Genomic DNA, 21,242 nt, shown 5'->3' with positions numbered 1-21,242 from the left:
TATATTTAGGGATTTTATTAGATGGACAGTAAGGAGGGTTTAAAGTTAAGCTTGACTTAACATCAAGTAGAAAGAGAATTCAATGTCAATTTACTGATAGTTATTATAAATTCATTCATGCTATACTCGCGGCAACAAAATCAAATCGTTTCTAGATCATGATTATATCACCTCTCAAATAACTAGTCAGTTTTGATACCATCAGCGCCAGTCAATACTATTTTGTGGTACATAAAAGTCAATAAACAACACCACTTTAAAAATTCAATAATATGATGAGTACTGGACAATTAATTATTTACACCAGCATGCTGGTATGGATGAAAAGACGAAAGTGCGCGGTAATAATTTCACAGGTTATAGACAGTTTTTTTATCCTTCTTTCAAATGCCAGTATAATAAGTATCCTAAAGCAGGACTACTAGAGGTTTTCTTCTAGTAGTCCATACCTAGAGCCATTAAATCCAAATGGATTACCACGATACGCATAGAACGAAAACCTAAAATCAGTACTATTTGAATTGTTAACCTAATATAATAAATTGATCTAATCGTCGACTTTGTAATAGTACTGAAGATGCATATTAGTCAATGCTATCATTTCTTACTAATTACTAGCTAAATAGACGTAGACGCGTATTACAGAAGCAGTATATTGCATTAGATGACAGCTGATATCAATCGCTAGCAAAAATGAAACAGCATCCCTGTATATGATATCGTCCAAGCTATCATCACTTTATTAATTGTTCAAAACGATATAGAACATGAATTCTTATACTAATACTATAAATACACATGACTTTGGCTGTTAAGATAATAATCAGCGGAATAAACCAGGTAGATATTAAATTTTTTATTCAATTCTTAAATCCTAATCATTCGATTGGAGGATATCAACTAATTGAAATAATATTAAAGGGGAGTTTTGAAGAAATGGCTGATAAAAAAAATTTACAATTACTAGCATCAGTTTAGTCTTCAATAGAATTTGGTTTAAGCGTAATTCTTTCATGGTAGAGTACTAACCTATTCTACGCTTTGTGTATAAAGGAATTAATATTATAGACAACAAAGTCAATTTGGCTACCATTAACTACGGGTATGCTTAGGCCAATGCCTTACATAAACATAAATTTAAATTACAGCTTACTATCCTGCACTATTACAGCAGCAGTAGAAACATTCTAATCATATCAATTTTACAACATGTTTCTTAGTGTTCTTAAACTATCCGAAATAATATTTTGTTAAACAGAGTTATCTTCAATTTTTTGCAGCGTAAACGTTCGATTTTTCATATACGTATAGACTGTTTTTATATTTTTCAGTTTATAGCATAGACAAAAAATGGACAATTTAAGGCGAATGATATAGGATAGATTCTTTGATTATTGTATCAAATGGATCTTTGTAATGAAAACGCTAATCGCTTACGTTATTCTCTGATGGTACAAACCGAATCGATCTAATGACGATAATATTTAATTTACCTACAGAATACTCAATCCGTAATGGAAGATTGTTTGACGAGCTAGACTGGCACAAGGTGTTAAGCTTTCTAAGCAGTAAAAGTAACTCTTCTTCGATTACTATGATGACAACTATGATTACATCGAAGACTTTGGCACTTTTTTTTTATAGTCAATTTGAATTCAGGACTGAATAAGGAATACATAAATGGTGCACAGCTGGAGCCAGTAATAAAGAATATTCGGGCTATACTATGAATGCTATAGCGATAGGGACGTATTACGGAGAATACTGACAGCGTAAAGTATAGTTGATCGGGCAAACATAAAGCAACCATCAACCAGGCTGTGATAGCTGTAGCTGCAATCCTCTTAAATAATCTTGTATCAGAGCGATTCATTTCTGGATCTTCGCGAAATTGAAAGATTTGCATCCGCCTAGCTGTATCGCTAGTAAGTAAAATGATCAAAGTAGACGGAAAGTAAAAGCGTATTATTTCCAAGACGGTAAAAAAAACACTTTCTGCTAATACGCTATCGCATATAACATATTTCCATCGGCATGGTGGGTAGGCTGTTTTGACGAAAGCGTCTCCTAAAACAAATTCGATGCATAGAAAGGGCTGTAAAATCCAGATAGTAGTTATAACAATTTGAACTTTAAACTTTTTAACAGACGATTGAAAGATATGGGGTCGAGCCACAGCTAGCCATCTTTTAAAGCTGATTATTGTAACAATCATTAATGAGGTATAGGATAAAATATGTATAAAATATTCTGAGTCGATTAGACGGCAGAAAAAATCACCTAATTCACCCTTTGGGAATTCATAATGTGAAGATGGGATAATATAACCAGGTGTGATTAATAGTAAAACGTCAAGTAGCAGTCCAGCTACTGATAAATTGATCATTAGTAAATTAAATGATTTCCTACTATCATTCTCGTTGTTATTTCGGTCGGTATATTGTTGTTTTGACAAGACGATAGTGACTAGAGAATTTGCAAATAAAATGATCAAGGCTATGATAATATAACATAAGCTGTTAATCCATTGGTGCATCACCGGTAGACGGTCTGTTTGGAGTTCATCTTGAGAGTATGCACATTGGAGGCTCTCGTTAGCCATGATGACTGCAATAATAGTAATTAACAGTCTCACAAGTCTAGCATTTAAATAAGCACATTATGTGAATACTTACAATGATATTTTGCGTTATTTACTGAGATATCCAAACATATTTCATAATCCAATCATTGCCATAGCAATATGCCAACTCTCGTAATTCATAAAATTTTGATTTAAAATAAATTTTTTTCATTTTAATAATATTGGCTAGGAAATCCTTTTGCATTAAGGGACGTTATAGCTAGACTTTCTCTTTAGCTATGTCAATAGAGTAAGAGATAATGCATTAAGGTTGCTATTATTTTGGGCAATAAGAAAGATAGAGGTCAAACTTTATATCTTGCAGGTGGATTATCTGAAGTGTGAAATATTTCTATAATAGCAATATTGGTAGGGGGCATCTTTATGTATCATTGCAATTTTAGACATCTATTCTATGAAATATTCCTTAAGTGATCCTGAAATAATTTTTCTACCACCTGCACTTTTGCAATTCTACAATAGGACACTGTGTAATATCAGCTGCGCTCTAGCACTTAATGTATTCAAAGTAAAATTTAAATTTCATGATTGTACCGACGGATATTTTTCATAAGATTTGCCAATACGTCAATCAGCCATCTTTAGTATAATCCTAGAATTGATACCGGGATTAAATTGTATAACAAATCTCTCATTCAAATCACTTTTGTACATTTTTGTAATTTTAATGAAATTTTTAACCTTGAGAGCTTTATTCTTACTACTACGGCATATACTAACCGAAGACTTGTTAAATACAAGTGCGAGCTACTTTAACCACTTCCTTGTTATTGTACAGTAATTATATAATATTCTTATCAGTATTAGCAAATGTTGACAACATAATATTTTATTGCAGAATAAACATGTAATAGAAATATTCCAATTGGTGTTTATATGATTTGATGTAGAGTTGTGATAGCACGTACGCGTATATGTGAACCGCCAACTTTTGTAAACGAATTCCTGCCGTAGCATAGACCAGCCAGTGAAATTAGTCCATTTTGGCAGTGATAACATGAATATTTTAGTATATTAATATACAGGATACATACTATGTTTGTATTTGTATTAATATTACCGGAATTTTGGAACTTTAATTTACTCACCTTTATTACAGTTTTGTCTAATAATTATATTTTATTCTCATTTGTACATATACAGCTTAATTGCATAGATGTAACATATTGCTAAGTTACAATATTAAATGTACTTTGACAGTGACTGCTGAAAAATAATTTTTTAATCTTCTAGGAATAAGCATCGCAAGGTAGTAAAATCGCTTTATAAACTAACTATAAGCCTTTGACTTGATTGTTTACTGCAAATGATCTTAGTAAGCGTAGAATGAGATGTTCATTATTGATTAGTAATTTTAATATAACTTCATTATAAAATAGGTACTGATAATTGGAATGCTGATTGTTTGTCTAGACTCCAATTAAGGTGGACTATGATTTATAAATTACTTGTATAATTTATTTTCACTATCCCGGTAGTTTTAACTATAGGTGAAGGTATATCATGTCCATGTTACGGTGTTCACTGCTGATACAATGACCAACGTTAGTCTTAATTGTCAAGATTGAGATATGACTCGTTATCTAGTGTAGTTATTTAAATTTAGTAACTTGTACTAAATATGAGTATATAAAAGAAACAGTATTTAAGGCTGTACAAGCTAAGCACGAAGAGGAGAGTTAGCGAAGAATTATTGTTTAGATCTGAACTTGTTACTCGTTGGTAATATATCGCTATGATTTAGCTGCTGTTCAGTTACTCGTTAGTAACCTCTATTTCCCAACTAATAAGTTGAATATAGCCAGATCTAAAGTCTGTTTTATTATTTATTACTATATCCCAACATTTTTGTCTAATAATCATATTTTATTCTCATTTGTACATGTACAGCTCAATTGTATTGGAGTAAGATATTGCTAAGTTACAAACATTAATGTACCTTTGCATAACTGCTGAAATCATTTTTTAATCTTCTCAGAACAAGCGCCCAAGTACAGCTATATATCATACAATAACATTTTAAGAAGTTTAAGAGCGTAGGAAATTTTATTTAAAGGTTTGATCTTCATCCGTGTGAAACGTTAACGCACCTTAAAGAAGGGTTTACTATTTTTAAGAGAAATTTTTTGTTTTGATAATGTATCGTTAATGATATCTCAGTAATGGAAACTTATTTAGATGTTTTAATTGCTTAATAAGTATTGAGAAGTTTTGGGGATATAACTTTTGAATACAGCAGCCTCTGCAGAATTGATTTTCTCGATATATTAGCAGTATATATTATTAGATGTTTGTGCAATGCTTATAAAAAGATAGTCTATATCTTGCATCTTATAATGATGGCACTCTGTATGTCGTTGTTATAGACTATGCAGTAAATTTTATTAGTAAAGCAGCCGGAAAATAGCAGCGAAATGGGTTAATAAGGATAAAATTCTGTATTACAAATGTAATTACAACCAATATATCGGAGCTGATTGAGATTAGAATGATTGCAAATTGTCCTAATAGGAACACCTATATTTCATTAAAATATCTGCATCGGTGTAGCGAGGCATTTCCTCTCAAACTGTACCGCATCAACTTAAAAAAAATAATTTTAGGACTTTAATAGGATTTGATATCGACATTAATAATTAGATATTGGAAATAATTTATATTTACATGTGGTGAATATGGAATATCAAATATTAATTCCATTCCACTCGTTTATGCAGTAAAATTGTTCATACATTGGAATAAGTCTATATTTTGGACAGTACTAGATAAATAGCTTATATCACTGCCCAAATCCAAGCAGTCGCTAATTAAGATCTACTGTACAGTAGTACAATTATCATAGTTTATACAATTCTCAACTCAAAGCCTTGTTGTATTCTACCATACCCTAAATTCTTCACTCAATATCAAAGCAAACTTCGTTTTATACATGTACGATTATGAGAACGTGTCTGTGGACTATCCTCACTACTGAATTATTTATAACAAAATGTGAGCATATGAGTAGTTAATGCCTAATTTGAGAATCTAGTTTCACACGCTTTAGCTACTGTTTATTTGATAGTACAGCTTGTATTGTAGGACACTATCATGGATAATTACCTTAACATTTGATCGGTATGCCTATAATTATCGTTTTTAATGCAGTGTATAAGAAAAACTTAAACTATGGACGGGCACCCCACCAACAGGTTCTTATATTAGTACAAAATACGGCGTACTGTATACAGCATATTTCGTCGCAGTATATCCAGCTTATTCGGCTCGTAATATACTACTACTACCATAGGTAAGGAGAAAACTTTTGCACTAAGGCTCTCGTGCCCTGGATGTGGATCTATAGGCTATTTCTATAGCATTCGTCTACGCTGGCTCTATGTCAGTAATCACATATGGAGTGATGTACAGTAGAACAGCATTTTATTACAGGAAGAGTGTGACTGAAAGTTCACAGTAGGGCACAAAATAAGAGCGTATAACAATCAAATAAAAAGTGAAGAGATTTATTTAAAGAGAAATGGGCCGGAGAACTCAGTAATAAGACAGCAAGTAAGCCGAGTAAGAAGGAAAGTTATTATGAGAGTGGAGGGGTAAGGGCGAGGCTTTTGGCTGTCGCTATGGAGACCAAAATTTGAATTCTAACCTGATAGTGCGTTGTTAAAATTTTTTATTGATTTCTTTCGTTTACTTGGTCAAGACAGCCAAAGCGCTTATCGATTCGTAGTGTGCTTACTATACAGCCTTAGAAGCGATCATCTTACTAGGATACTAATGTAATAAGTTACTGAGAAGTAGCTTAATACCGTTCTTGTAGTCAACAAGACACTATATTGCTGGAAGGCTTTCGACATCCGTCTTTTCAAGACTAAATGATAGTACTTTAACGAATAGATTACCACTGATTTTTATATAGTTATAATGGAACATGCACGAAATTATTATCTTAAATTATGCGACCAATACGACTGCGATCCTATACCTGAAGTGATGCAACATTTCGATACGGGTATGACCAGAATACTTTGATACTATAATTGCCAACGATAAATTAATGAATTAGTTAGATAAGTGTTGACTAAAATTAAGACCAATTATCGTTACTTTTACTTAATTATTACAGAAACTCACAAGTTAGAACTGGAAGGTTGCAATATAACACTAAGATCATGTGTAGCATTAGCAGAATTTTTACGGAAAGATAATTGGTTTCGAGTTATAAATTTAAGTGACTGTATGCTAGGTGATGAAGGTAAGATGTATACACGTACATAGTAGATCAATTTATAGTCTATCTCATCAAACAAATCTGTTAATTAACGGTAGGGAAACATTTCCCTTACCAGATCAATTAATGCTGATCGTAGAGAAGATATTAAGTAGTGAATTTGACTCTAATAACTTGTTCTGTACTACTCAGGATGTAGCATCATTGCGCCTGCTTTGGGTCAGAATGCAGTAATAACTGATATCAATCTGAAGGGAAATAACATTAAAGGAATCGGGGCAGAAATGATTGGATTAATGCTGAAAGATACACAAACTCTGCTAAGGTATAAATATAAAATAGCATTTATTAACTGAAGAGCTTGATGTGACTTGTCAATTATACATTTAAGTTCTAAATTATCCCTCAAGGAAGAGTTATTTTCTGCAAATCTATACCAGCCAAAAAGATTACTTTTGGCAAAACCATTATGAAAGGGATCGAGTAATATAATTTTTTCCTTGTTTTCTAGGCTAAAGTTAGACTGGAATTCAATAACTTCCACCAAAAGTGGATTTTCAAATTTAGTTGAGGGTTTATCTGTTAATAAGACACTCCAACATTTGGACATTACCAATTGTCAGATAGGCCAAAGCGAAGCTAAAGAATTAGCTCTGGTCTTAGGGAATAATAAATGCTTGCAAACTCTAGGTAATTTCAACCTTTGATTCCAATGTACTGCACAAAGGATATTGATGAAATTGAACTGATTATAGTCGGAATGCAGACATATAAATTTTATTCCTTCATTCTAAGACTTTTTATATCACTATGTACTGTAGATATACGCTGGAATCATATTGGCTTAATTGGCAGCAGGGCATTATTAACTGCTCTGCAAACGAACAAAGTTATACATAATATAAAAATTGATGGCAATAATATCCCCACTGATATTATGCAGGCTATCGGTTAGATTAACTTTATTCACAGTAGCATTATATGATATTTCTAAATATGAATATTATATTACAGCTTCTTCTGTGCACAAAAATGAAGAGTGTAAAATCGTTTCCGAAGAGTACCAAAAGCGTTTAGGAGTTTTAAATAAAGGACTTGAGAAATTACATTACAATCGTGATTTACAGGTAGGCATCTCATTTCTGTGATTTTGCTCTTGTAATCATAACGCAATATCCTATTATAGGTTGTAGATAGGTTCATAAAAATATTTTACTTGGAATTGCTTCTCGCTATACTAAAATTTTAAACTTTTTACTTACTAACAGATTCACGATTTACTGGATAGAATTGATAAACAGGAAGCTCTTTTCGATCAACTGCAACAGTTAGTATCGGATAGAATTACTTTTCAATTAAAAATTCAACTTTTCGATATAGACAGCGGCAACACATCATAGATAGAAAAAATATACGGTTACTGGTAGTTATGCTTACTATTCATGATTAATTTTTTGTTGAAAAAATTTAACTGCGCTTTATACTAGCTAAGTTTATCCTTGTTCTGAATTTTGACAATTAGGACATTTAATAAGAAAATGGACGGTACTCTAAATGAGTTGAACAACAAGTCTATCACTATCAAAACCCTGGAAGCGAAGTAATTCAATGAATAAATTACTGCATTCCTTTTATTGCATAGCACTATACTCAGGATTGATGAAGGATTAACAACCACTGCGCCCATTGTAGCAATTTTGAATGGAGTGCAACCTGAAATTCTTCTCGCTAATTTTTCTTTATGATCATTCAACTGGTACATCAGATTTGTCGATACTAATTTTAAAAACGAATATTTGATTTAATCTCTAGGCTGGTAGTGGCAAATACAGCCCTTTCCCTTGCTAATCAGAAATCCTTCGATTTTGGCAATTTAGTAACCCGATTAAAGGATGATTTATCCAATGCCATGAATCAACATGGCCAAGAACTAGCACTGGAGAGAAAGAAAAGGGAAGAAATGGAATTTAGAAAGCAAGAAGAAATTGATACTCTAAAAGAGCAGCTGCAATCGTTACTGAATAAAGTAGGGGATACAAATATAGATTGATATTCTATTGCTTGAAAGTTTCAACATTTATAGGTGGAAAGATTTCATTTATAGTAATCGGCAAATGTATTATTCAACATTTAGTGTACTGATGTTGAGAGAGTAAGTGATAAAAAGGAGTTGACTATAGAAGAACTAAAACAAGAAATTCAAATATTAAAGCAAGAGAGCGAAGAAAAAGTAAATGATGTGCAAGATCGATTAGATAGGACTAAGAGACATTGTCAGAAACGGATTAAAGAGATGCAAGATAGTTTCACTGACGAAGTATGTTGATAGTGGTTGCGGTTTTAGATTTACAATCTATCGCTCGTGTAAAATAAACCTTTAAATATACGACGAAAATACTGGATCTTTAGGTAATTAATATTTGTTTTTAACCGTTCAACATTATCAGAATGAAATCACGCACAAGGATTTTAATAAACGAGAAAAGCTGCTGCTTGAACGTATTGAAAAATTAGAGGAAGAAAGAAACGAATCTGAACAGGTTTTACTATATTTATTTTTGACGATCACGCTATATTGTATTCGTCCTCGGTTTTTAAGTAATAAATCAATTTAATTACCTTGTAATAAGCACATTTTTCTCTAGATAAATCAGCTAATACTACAGATTAATGAGATAGATTGCACATTTTTGCCATTTTAATTTGGTAATATAGAGCCTTGTCAACACTAAGAAATTAATTACTACGCTAAAGATGAAATCCGAAGAAGAAATTAACGAAATCAGATTAAGCCTGCATAAGGAAGAGGTTAGATTGCATAACTAGAAATTATAACTGTCATTTACACTTTCATTATTTTACGATAATTTAAAAGATGCTCGGATATGCAGTAGTTTAATTTGAAAATGGACTTAATTTAATAGCAAGAAAAGATGAGACAAATTGGAGAAAGAATTGATATTTTAACACGATCTAAGAATGAGTTAACGGTAAGAATAAAATAAGTAGATTGCTTTATATGAATGTAACATTATCAATGCAGATTTTTGAATAATCTCAAGAGTATCTTATTAATTTTAGTTAATGTTAGAAAGTATTAGAAATAGATTAAGAATATATGGTTCGAATTATATCGAAAGGAGAAGTTATTAGAGATAGTTGAATAGAATGTATTTTTCCAAGATATTTAAGATACATGATACAATAAGAAGTAAATCTCTTATGAAATTCATCTCCAAAGTAGTGGCTTGAATTGAGATAGAAATCGATTTAGTAAGGCTGGCTTCTTATTTATATCAAATACTATAGGACTACGCACAGCAACAGAAAAAATTAATTGACGATTTTAAGAAGGAAGGAGAGCAAGCAAGTAATGAAATTGATTCTTTGAAGAAGAAAATAAGGTCCTTGGAAATGGTATTGAGAAATTTAAACCTATTTTTACCGCTTTGCTAGAGTGTTCTATTGTATAGCAGTCTCGGTTGAATTACATTCTATAAGCGTACATGATAGTCCATTAAAGTAGGTATGAATGCTGGTCTATCGTTCGACTGAAATAACAGCTATTCTATACTTTTTCCATTATTTATAAATGCGCTGAAATGAATTAACTTACTGATTGAGCGACATTAATCTAACTATATGTTAGTCTTGAGTTAGTAGGCGTACAACTAGAAAAGATAGTAGCCGAATATACTCTCTACCCTAGCTAAAATAGAATAAAAAATATTGAAAGCTAGCACTGATCATCAACACCGTATTCCATTAGTTTGAACTAAGATATTAAAAAATATTTCTTATTCATAATCGTAACCTACAAGTAAAGGTAGTGAAGGTGGTCATTAAACCCAAAAAAGTGAATGTAAAAAATTCTTGTATAGCATTTATAAACGATACGGTATTAAATAATTAGATAAATATGAATATTAACGCTTTTGTTGATGCTGTATCCGGCTGATAGGAAAAGGAAGAAAACGAATTATCGACACGATCTTTATTTAAGAAAGTAAACCAGGATAATGAGCAACTTCGAGAAGAAATGCGTCAGAAAGGCAAACTAGAAGACGAATTAAAGCAAAAAATTTATACTTTAAATCAAAATGCTCAAGGTTAAATTTTACAAATACTTTTAGGCATCTGATATAAATTAGATACGCTGTAATTTTGTAACTATAGTTGATTTTAAAGCTACAGTACAGTTTATAGGAGTTAGTCGCTTAACTTATAATCCAATTACTCAGAAATTAGTTACATCTAGCAAGATTTTGCAGTTGTACTAATTTAATAGAATTATACTTTAATTAAAGGTTTGATGTTTAATGGGATTTGCAAGAAACCCACAGCGAAACAATAAATAGTTTATCCTTCACTTTCTCATAACTTTAGTAATTTCTAATTTATTTTGATCGACGATTTTTACTTATAGCTACAAGCGATATATCGCTAAAATTTAAATGAAAATTTTATATGTGCTTACTTCAATAGTAAAGGTGCAATTTTAATTTCTGCGATATATCTTTAGATAATACGCTACGATATCAATCAGAGATCGGTAAAAAGGATAATGAATTACGAGCCCTCAAGAATCTATTGAAAGATCGTGATATTGAGTTAGAAAAGGCAAGATCGGAAGTAAAACGGACTTCGGGACTAGAATCGGCACTTAAAAACTACTTTACAGCTCCTGCGACCTAAAACTACTGCTAGCAGAGAAGAAATTGTATAGAATTACGAAAGAAATTTATAATTTTGTAGTTAATATGAATTTTATGCAACTGTAAAGTTCGTAGTAACTGATATTTAGAGAGCAGGTCTTTTCATAGATATTCTATTTCATTAAGGTCATCTAGGTATTTTGCATAATTTATAATTTAAATACTTGATCATGGCTTGCCACAATATTTTAAGCAGAATTTCATGTATTCTATATGAGGCTAATCGCGTTCGTTGCCGGCTTTTCGGGTCTCATTACTTACAATTATAAATAGCTATAAATAGTTTCGTTTAATTTATGAAACTATTACTTTTTATTTAAAAATGGACTACCTATTCTAGGCAACATCTTAATAACCTTACTCCTATAGCAGAATGAAGGATTAAGCACGAGGTTGTAAGCAATATTGTACATATTAATCCCAACGTGATTGTATTATAACCTAGTAAATAGTTTCGTCGAACCAGAATTAGTCATGACCCGATCGTGATGCAACTCCCAAGCGTGCAATAAAGAAAAAAACAAAGAAATAACACCTAAATTGAATCCAATTTGCTTAAAACATAATTAAAAAATAATAAAAAATGATAATACATAGAAATGCATCAGATAAATAAAAAAAATATGTAGCTATATTTGTGGTTAGGTATGTAACGAGGTGAACTATATAAAGTCCTGGTTTCATATGTTACCCATTGAACAAACTCAAACTACGCTAGATACTATATAACAAAAAATGTACAAGTGAATAGTGATAATAATTAAATATAAATTATTTACAATCCAAATAAAGTGCAAATTTATGAAAGAATCATTTTTGTGATTGATTGGAAATTTATAACGTCGTGCTAGCATTGGCAAGATAGTCTTGTAAAAGTTCCCTTTGCTTGCTGTACCTGCCGTAATAATAGCAAAAAACATTATTGAATAATTCTTTCCTGCTTATTAGATATTACTATTCCAACTTACTTTTCCTTTATTTTCAGTTTTTCTTTTTCTTCTTCGATTTTGTACATTTCAATAATATTGGATAGTTCCGTTAAGGAGAAATTGATATATTGTGCAGCCTGTAGATTGTATCCAGAGTTTTTTTAGTACAAGACTATATCATCATACATAGATAAAAACAACACTTTAAATAACAATAAAACGAACTTCTGGTGATAAAACAATCGCTTGCTGTTGCGGATTTACAGCTGGTTTGGGGTCATTGACTTCGCACACAAAAATCCGAAAAGTTTCCTGATTTTGAAAGGCAAATTTTGTATTAAGTAGTCATCGAACATTATTTTCTAAGTAATAGCAACTATAAGACTAGTAATTACTTCATTAGGACCCAGCATTAGTCTGGCTAGCAATGGACATTCTACGTCACTCAATCGTCGACAGTCTAAATGAGAACGTATCAATTTAAAAATTAAAAGATTCCTCGCATGATGAATAAAAATGAAGGCATTAAGTTTGGATATCTTATGCAAGTAACTTTACCTCCTGTTTTCGGTCGTTTTATGAATAATGCAAATTCTTTCGGGTTATTGATAATCTATTTTATTAGAAATGATATCAAAATCAATTACCCACCGGTGCTGCCATAATTATCATACGAGTATACTATGAAATTTGATTCTAGCAACTATTTCACGCTTACACGAAATTTATGAAACAAATTTTTGATCACGAATGGTGTCGTTGTTCGACTAGTAGCATTTACTGCGGCAGCAGAGTCGAACTGAGGAGTAAACGTTGATTCCTGTACGGATTAGAAGGTGATAGGTAATGATTATTAAAAGTTACGATATTATATCGTATCATAAAATACGCAGTATCGTGATTATAGTTTGTATTGGTGTGGCTAGAATTGTAATTATGCAATAGTCAAGTAATGCACGCACGGCGTTGTAGTACTATTACTCATGCAAGCTGTTAACTAACCAAATCTTCATCCATAAGTGATATAGGTCTAAATCAATAAGAAATTTAAATATTTATATATTCGATCGGATTAAGTAATGCGTCAAGTTGTTTTAATCTTACCGAGATACAGCATCGCTGACTTGGTTCTTAGCCAACTTTCTAGTGGGTAATGGAGATTGAGAGCTGCTGCCTATCATCGATTATATTATATTTAATTATAAAAATTATCAAAACCTCTTTACGCGAATTTCGCAATTATTAGGGGTAATATGGTAAAATGAAGGGTAGACGGGCGCTTGTTACTGTTATTTTGCAAGTTTTAGTGTCCGAGAATTCAAAACTTGCATCTTTTTGTAATAAAAAGTTCTAAAAATCGCAATCTAGCTTACCATATAGTGATTGAGTAGATGAAAGGGCTTGTTTGATAGGTCTCTTTAATCCCCAATGGACGCGGAGATTACCACTAATTAAGATTCCATTGGCGTCCTGAATGTGAAAGAGATCCAAAGCTTTCGTTTTGTTTTTATACCGTAAATTAATAATTTTTGGAGATCGTTATGACTGTACATATTTTTACGAGAGTTAGATACCGTAGAGGTTTCTCATACCTTTCAAAACAGAAAACTATATCAATAATTTGCTTAACAATATTAAAGTTCTACAATAGGCCAATGCTGTGTGCATAGACTTTCATTCGACAGTTTTGAATAGGGCATTTTTCTACATTTAGTTCAGCTTAAAGGCTATAGAATATACCAGTAAATGTTTCATATAGTGTCAACTTACCTGGATGTACGTCAATTTATAATGTGGAGAACCTTTTTCGTGGTATTTATTATACAGAGAAAGTCGAGCTAAAATTTCCTGCCTATAAAAAAGAAGGACATACTTAATGTTGATGCATACTCGTTTCATTTTTCATACTTTATAACTGCTAATGTTCAAGGACCAGCTAGAAACCGCTACGAAATCATCATTTAAGAGCAATACTGTACAAGGTGAAAAGTACTGTTTATTATCGTTAAAGTACCGATAACAATAGCAGAATTGTCTGAATGAAGCTAAAGCAAATTGCTTGTCATTCTATGTATCGATGTTTATTTAAGTAACGGATCTTCACAGGAGGGTAGGGTGAGAAATTGTTGATGAAAACATAAATGAAATTATTACATCCTGTATCTGTAGTAATAGTACTGAAAGAGCTCAACAATCCCCAAATTGGATAAAATATACTTCCTAGATTAATCATTTTGATGGGAAACATCAGTAAAAAATGGCCGATCAAAATAAAATAAAATGTAGATCATGTGAGGAGATTACAGAATTAGTGCGGTACAAGACAAGCAAGAATTCAAATATCGACGCCATCGGAGATGCACACATCTATCCATCTTATTGGGAAAAGATAATAACTATTTTCATAGCCCAATTACTATTCATTAAATGAAAAGAAACTTGTTCTACATGCTGATATAATGGTGTGAGATAAAAAACTGATATGTAGCTGGTTATTGTTATAATATAGTAGATAATTTTAAATGGTGAATGAAAATGGATCAATGATAACAAATGGATTAATAGATAACATCAAGCGCAATATCATAGATCATTATTGGCAACATTAGTACACAGATGATAGGATTCCATTCAATTATAGCTTAATTCTTAGCTATAGTACTAGAAATTCAGGAGTTTAATTACTGTATGCTAGGAGTTAAGAGTTCATGGATGTTTCTAAAGTGGTAGAAAATAGTAAATTGATCAACAGGCATAGTATGTTTTCCACGGAGGGACTCCTTGTTATTAGGTTAGAAGGAACGTCAGTTAAAGGATAAGACATACTAAGCACCTTTTTTAAGATACTCGTATGACATTGAAAACGAAAAGTCATTAGTCTTGTATTATCAATAGGCTTGAATAGAGTGGGCGATAGAATTGAACGTAAGCTTGTTTAAAATACGATATAGTAAAATAAAATTTATCCTATTATGATAACGGACACGATCAGTTGTTAAACCAATAATAAGAGTTAAAATTATTCACTCAGGGATAAATTGAATGAAGCCTTATCCCTGGATTATCGAGTTTAGCGAATAGCAATCAACAAAATCATACAATTAGAGTTTAATGTATACTCTTCAAATTAAGGTGAAGATAATAACGCTACGGCATGTAGAATAATCAATCGACCCGTACAACTGCAACAGTGGCGGAACGAGAAATGATTGCAGCGGCATCGGTTAAACTCTCATTACAGTATGCTACATGTATATCGAATTGCACGATTGCTGTAAAGTGGACATTGTTTGTTAATAGTAAAAATGATTTAAAATGTTATTGTAAAAGCTAAAAGGGATCAAAAAATTTCATTGTAAACGCGGTCGATTAAATATGTCGTACTTAACAGAGACAACATTAAACGTAGCTATTAGCTATCATCCATTCCGTTGTATATGTATATATATAATTGTATTTGAGTAGGATTTATCCATAAACTAGAGGTGTTTGTGAATACAATGGGCAGGAAGAAATTGAATATGGCTAATTGGTGAAGGATTCAAGTTGACATCCGCTTACTTTGTTGGAGTTCTCTTGCCCTTAGCTTTATTTACAGCTCTATTGGCTTGATTTGTCGATGTTTCAGGTTGAGAACCGGTAAGACTATTCTCCGAAATCCTATAATTATTCTGATCCAACGAAATCACCTTAACTAATCTCACTTGCTGTCTCGACATGATCAGAATCTCATCCGTAGCTGCAATACTATGATCGCACTGATTGTAATTGCAATTATTCTTTTCTACCACAAGCCAATCCTGATGAATGAAAGTGGATTATAGCCAAGAAATGATCAAATAATCGTCTTGAACTGTTGAATAAGTAGAAGCAAGATGAAAAGGAAAGGCAATTTCCACCTTGTATATCTCCAATTTCTATTCTGGCCAGCAACGCCTTTTGCCAGACGTGAAAGTCCGCGATAGGCCTCCGGTGTGATAGCACAATGTGTTTAGCAATGACATGATTGAAACACTTACTAGCGATAATGTAGATCTACCCGTTCCGAGACGTGACCATCGAGACCGCTTCCGGGTGGTTCCTGTTAACCCTACTAGTCTTTGACAGTCCCATTTATGATGATAGTGAACTAGGTATTATGAACTCTTATTTGTGTAGGACCCCTACCTTGACCAATCCTTCACCCATCGCGCAGCCTCACTGCTACTTTTCTATCACGTTGATCTAGGCTAGTATCGAAAACGATCGTACCAATCGATCGCATACTATTGACTCTATTCTGTACACTGTATACGGTAGTAACCCTGTTGCTGTCCATGGCTCTGCAATTCCGAATTACCTTGGTTGGAGAAGAAGCAATCGGCAAAGAATCGATTTATTTATACTACTGTCCATTAGTTGAGGAGTGATTATGCCATAGACTACTGCACACTACACGGTGCATCGAATAGGCCATGGACTACGGCATATTACAGTACACATTTCATCGAATAATCCATGATTATACAGTCAGTAGTCAGGCTGAGATCATGTTGGCTGGAGGCTGCATGCAAGCTGGAGCAAATTGCTCAGAAATGGCAGTAGCAGGATAGATTTCATTCCTGATCCTGAAACCCTTAAGGGTCTCTAGATTTCATCCGTTGCAATGTAGTCATCGCGATAGCTTAATAGGATAATTGCATCAATGAGGACACATGCACAGCTACCTGTAGTAACGAACTGTGGTCATTAGGTAGTAACGACAGCACTGTATCTTGGAGGAGGCTTTCTTGGGGCTACAATCGAGCTTACCTGCTTCTCTTTAGCCCTTTGCCGATGGCAATGACCTGATATAAATCATCATGAATCCAGGATCCACTGATATCAATTCCTTTTAAGCAGCATGACTAACATGGATCATCGAACTTTCTACGATCTTTTATAACTGCTCTTTTGCTCGCATATTGCATACCAATCATGATCTGGATGTTTGATAGAGTAGCGTCGTATATTGCAGAATTGTGGTTAGAATTGTTAAAGTACGCGTACATTGCTAATCTTTGAGCATCAGATTGGGTAGTATGCAAGTGAATGGGACTATCAAACTAGTACTACAAGAGCTCCACTACCTATCTCTATTAAGGATCAAGCTTATAGGCTAAGTGGGAAGTTCTGAAATGCTAGTGCACGGCGCCTTCATCCATATAGGCATAATCTTGCGTTCACTAGTATCAAAACTAAACGTTCTATTAATAAGGTTCTAGAATTGAACTCTACAGAAACTCTAATCGATACAGGCGTAAGCCTATAACAGCTATAAAGTTCAATTGTCACACGAAATAATGCTTCATTTGGCATGCTATTAGTACATGCATTACTTTATCCTGATGGTATAAATACCTCTATCGTGGATGTTACAGTTATCGAAAAGGATTTATGTAGATTTAATTACAATCTATGATTTATTTAAACACGAACACATATAGTACACACACACTACAATACCAATTAAGGAATAAATGCTATGTAACCTAATATACAGCAATGGATTTTATAGAAACTCTCAACGATACAGGTGTATGCATATATTAACTACAAAGTTTAATTGTCATGCGAAATTAGGCTACATTTTAGATGCTACTAGTGCAAACTTCCGTCGCTTTGCTGACGGTTTACGATAATGTGCTCATTTAACAGATAGTATATTACCATTGGTCGTAGACCTGTCAATAGCAATTATTTATTATTTGCAGTTAGGATATCGTAGCAAAATAGGCTAGATTCGTGAGTGATTATTAGATTAGAATAAAATGATTCTTATACATAGTTTTGTAGAATTATATTATTACTTGCTATAGTTCTTATGATCATAGTTTGAACGAAATGAATGCTCTATGGATCATTCTATAAATTATACCAGTAAAACAATTTAAAATATTATTAAAATGGAATAAATTTCTTTTCTGAAATTTTGAGTACAATTATAAAATGACAGCCGAAGTTAGTTTACAATCGAGTTGATGTTCAATGATTATATTATAATTACGATTTTTTACTTCGAGTACTAGTAACGGTTGTACTTGAACTGTCGTATATCTGCTTGATAAAATTGGAATTTTGTGAACGCGTAAACAACATTAGAGTTGATCGCCGTCGTTGTTGATGGACATCAATTATACTAGGATGAGGCTGTATGGTTTGTTTACGAAAGATAGTCAATGACATTGTATAGATAATAGGATTAACTGCAGAATTTAGTGGCAAAACAAAGACAGCTACCCAAGCGAAGATAGTCTTATCGATTGGAATATTAGCTAAAGTCAAATAAGTCATGATAATAATCGGAATCCAACAACATAAATCAGTGCCAACAATTAGAACCATATTTCGTGTTACGACGCGGTCTTGCTTATTAGTATGCTTATTGCTAAAGACTTTCTTATTTTGATGTAGTTTAATAAAAATAGCAATATAAGCACCCAAGATATAGAGGCAACCTACCATATTTGTAAAAGTAATCATGACGATAGAGTACAGCCATGATCGATCAGAGTCATTAACTTGACCGGTTGCAATATGCAACGGCAAGCATACACTAGATTTGGAATAGAAATATCTAAAAAATTGTATGTCAAAGAGTGGAATCGCAAATATGATAGCAATTAAAATCCAGCCGCATGCTGCTATTATTTTGGCCAATCTTAATGTTATTTTTGACTTTGAATGAGGGTAAACTATACAAATAAGACGGTCTGTAGTGATACAAGCCAAGATATAGACCGAAACTTCACTAGACAAGGTAGCCAAAAATCCAGCTATCTGACATGTTATGCTTCGTATCCAATTTCGTTCGTTTTCGCTGTAATTATCACGAAAGTAAGCATCAGCTGATGCGATTATAATTAAATAAACTCCCATTAAGAAATCGGCAATTGCTAGTTGCCCAACAAGAAATGAATTGACGGTATTAATGTTTCTTTTAAGTCTCCATAAAGCAACATATGTGTTTCCAATTAGTGCTATGATACCTACAATCCATATCGCAACTCGCAATATGGGATGAGCAAGTAGATCAGCGCAGCTTGAAAAAGCATCTAGCTCAGGAAGACATCGTTTTGCCGTTTTAGCTAAGCAACAAACGCGGACACTGCTGGATTCACTATATAGAGAATGAAAAAAACAGTCGTTAACATGCAGTATTATATCATTCCATACGCACAAAGCAAAATGAACTTAAAATTTTTTTCGCATTCAATATCAATAATATCATGGTTGAAAATAATTCAATAAGGGAAAACTTACAGTAAGTTCAAATGTAAACCATCAAAGGCATCTTGAGAAATGTTACGCAATGGGTTACTTTTCAAATACCTTAATAATATTGCGAAGTACAATCGATGTTAATCGGTGAAGTTCCACTATTACGTAATATTTTAACACTGACTTAAGCTATCATTTCAAACATAAACATTTGCTCGCCATAAATACAAACTAAAGAATTCTGGCAATACGATTGACAATAAATAAAATTTGTGCTCTCCAATAAATGCAGCAAAATTTGACGATAAAAACATAATTTTTTTACTTACAAATAGCGCAAGGATTGTCTTACTCCGTCAAATGAATCCGATGTTAAGGCATTGATTTTATTACATGCCAAATTCCTAAAATATCAAGAAAAGATTAGGCTTAATAGCTGGATTGGCTCGGCATTTGGTGCTACGTCCTAACGGGTAATATTAATTTTGCTCAGATTTCACGCTCTGTTGTTCTTTAGAAGTAAAGCACAATAATTAACGAAGTAAAAATTCCTTCTTACAGAGAATATAGGTTGGAAAGACCAGCAAAACAGCTACTTGGAATACCATCAATTTTATTGCCAGATAAACTCCTACATTTAAGATAGTAACCAAAACTGTAATACGTAAATGATCCTGAGATAGCAAATAGTATGGAAAAAAGAGCGAAACTACTAACAGTATTTGTAAGCTTTCCGCGGAAGTAATATCCAGGCAACTAATTGTTGATATTTGATTGTCATCCAAACGCCTGAAATTCATAATTTCGTATTATATGAATATTTCCTTTATTTGAATGGTGATGAAAAAGTTCTATTATTAGTTATATCCAACTTACATGATACGTAAGTTAGTCAGGCCATTTGAAACTCCAACCATCGATGTCAAATTTTGTTTTTGCAAATTTCTTTATTTTAATAATAAAGGCTAAACTTAAAACATAGACTAACATATAAAGTATGCGGTAACCAGTCAACTTAGAGGATACTGTTGCTGAATCTATTACATTTATTGTACATATACCAACTCTAACTTGCAGCTCTAAGAATTAAGGTGTGAAGATACGCATTAAGCATACAATACTTACAGATTCATCAAGTTATTTGCTGTACTAAACGCTTCGCCATCAAATATTGATATCACGTTGTCATCTAACAGCCTAAGTATAAGTGTATATCAAATTAGTATAAAGAACAAGACATTGCTTATACGTAAATTAATTGACACGGTTTAATGGCTACGGGCATTGTATTCTAGGAAAGAGTTATTGTGTTACTGAAAACGTATTTAAGTTAGAAATAGAAATCATACAATGTTTGAAGATTTTGCAAAGCTGTTAAGGGTGGACCATTCACGCTAATAATTTGGTTATAGCGTAAATTACTATCATAAAATGAAAAATGGCTGTTAACATTTTGAAAACGGGTAATAGTTCTAGTTATTGAACACCGT

At 32.6% G+C, this 21,242-nt stretch overlaps 4 protein-coding genes across 4 annotated transcripts; 1 reads left to right on the top strand and 3 right to left on the bottom strand.

The window, feature by feature from the left end:
- Nucleotides 1-1,561: 1,561 nt before the first annotated feature.
- Nucleotides 1,562-2,602, bottom strand: TRIADDRAFT_56815 (uncharacterized protein; the record flags this gene model as incomplete). Its single annotated transcript, XM_002112579.1, has 1 exon — nt 1,562-2,602. One exon carries the CDS (start codon nt 2,600-2,602, stop codon nt 1,562-1,564), a length of 1,041 nt encoding a protein of 346 aa, XP_002112615.1.
- A 3,960-nt stretch (nt 2,603-6,562) lies between these two features.
- On the top strand, nt 6,563-11,564 carry TRIADDRAFT_56814 (uncharacterized protein; the record flags this gene model as incomplete). Its single annotated transcript, XM_002113013.1, has 16 exons — nt 6,563-6,650; nt 6,765-6,893; nt 7,062-7,194; nt 7,381-7,559; nt 7,691-7,819; nt 7,884-7,996; nt 8,138-8,196; nt 8,392-8,469; nt 8,682-8,895; nt 9,004-9,186; nt 9,317-9,409; nt 9,585-9,677; nt 9,794-9,859; nt 10,179-10,286; nt 10,831-10,978; nt 11,392-11,564. 16 exons carry the CDS (start codon nt 6,563-6,565, stop codon nt 11,562-11,564), a joined length of 1,986 nt encoding a protein of 661 aa, XP_002113049.1.
- A 488-nt stretch (nt 11,565-12,052) lies between these two features.
- Nucleotides 12,053-16,701, bottom strand: TRIADDRAFT_56813 (uncharacterized protein; the record flags this gene model as incomplete). The annotated part of the gene is made up of 12 exons (XM_002112578.1): nt 12,053-12,119; nt 12,553-12,650; nt 12,739-12,825; nt 12,909-12,973; nt 13,072-13,126; nt 13,232-13,333; nt 13,516-13,543; nt 13,618-13,687; nt 13,887-13,983; nt 14,284-14,365; nt 16,075-16,313; nt 16,681-16,701. 12 exons carry the CDS (start codon nt 16,699-16,701, stop codon nt 12,053-12,055), a joined length of 1,011 nt encoding a protein of 336 aa, XP_002112614.1.
- A 1,833-nt stretch (nt 16,702-18,534) lies between these two features.
- Nucleotides 18,535-19,635, bottom strand: TRIADDRAFT_24941 (uncharacterized protein; the record flags this gene model as incomplete). The annotated part of the gene is made up of 1 exon (XM_002112577.1): nt 18,535-19,635. A coding segment is annotated over one exon (1,101 nt), but the record flags the coding sequence as incomplete, so codon positions are not given.
- Between the last annotated feature and the right edge of the window lie 1,607 nt (nt 19,636-21,242).

Source organism: Trichoplax adhaerens, genomic scaffold (assembly GCF_000150275.1).
Source record: "Trichoplax adhaerens TRIADscaffold_5 genomic scaffold, whole genome shotgun sequence".
NCBI lineage: Eukaryota > Metazoa > Placozoa > Uniplacotomia > Trichoplacea > Trichoplacidae > Trichoplax > Trichoplax adhaerens.
Note: the sequence above shows the minus strand (reverse complement) of the source record. Positions and strands in the feature narration are given on the sequence as shown.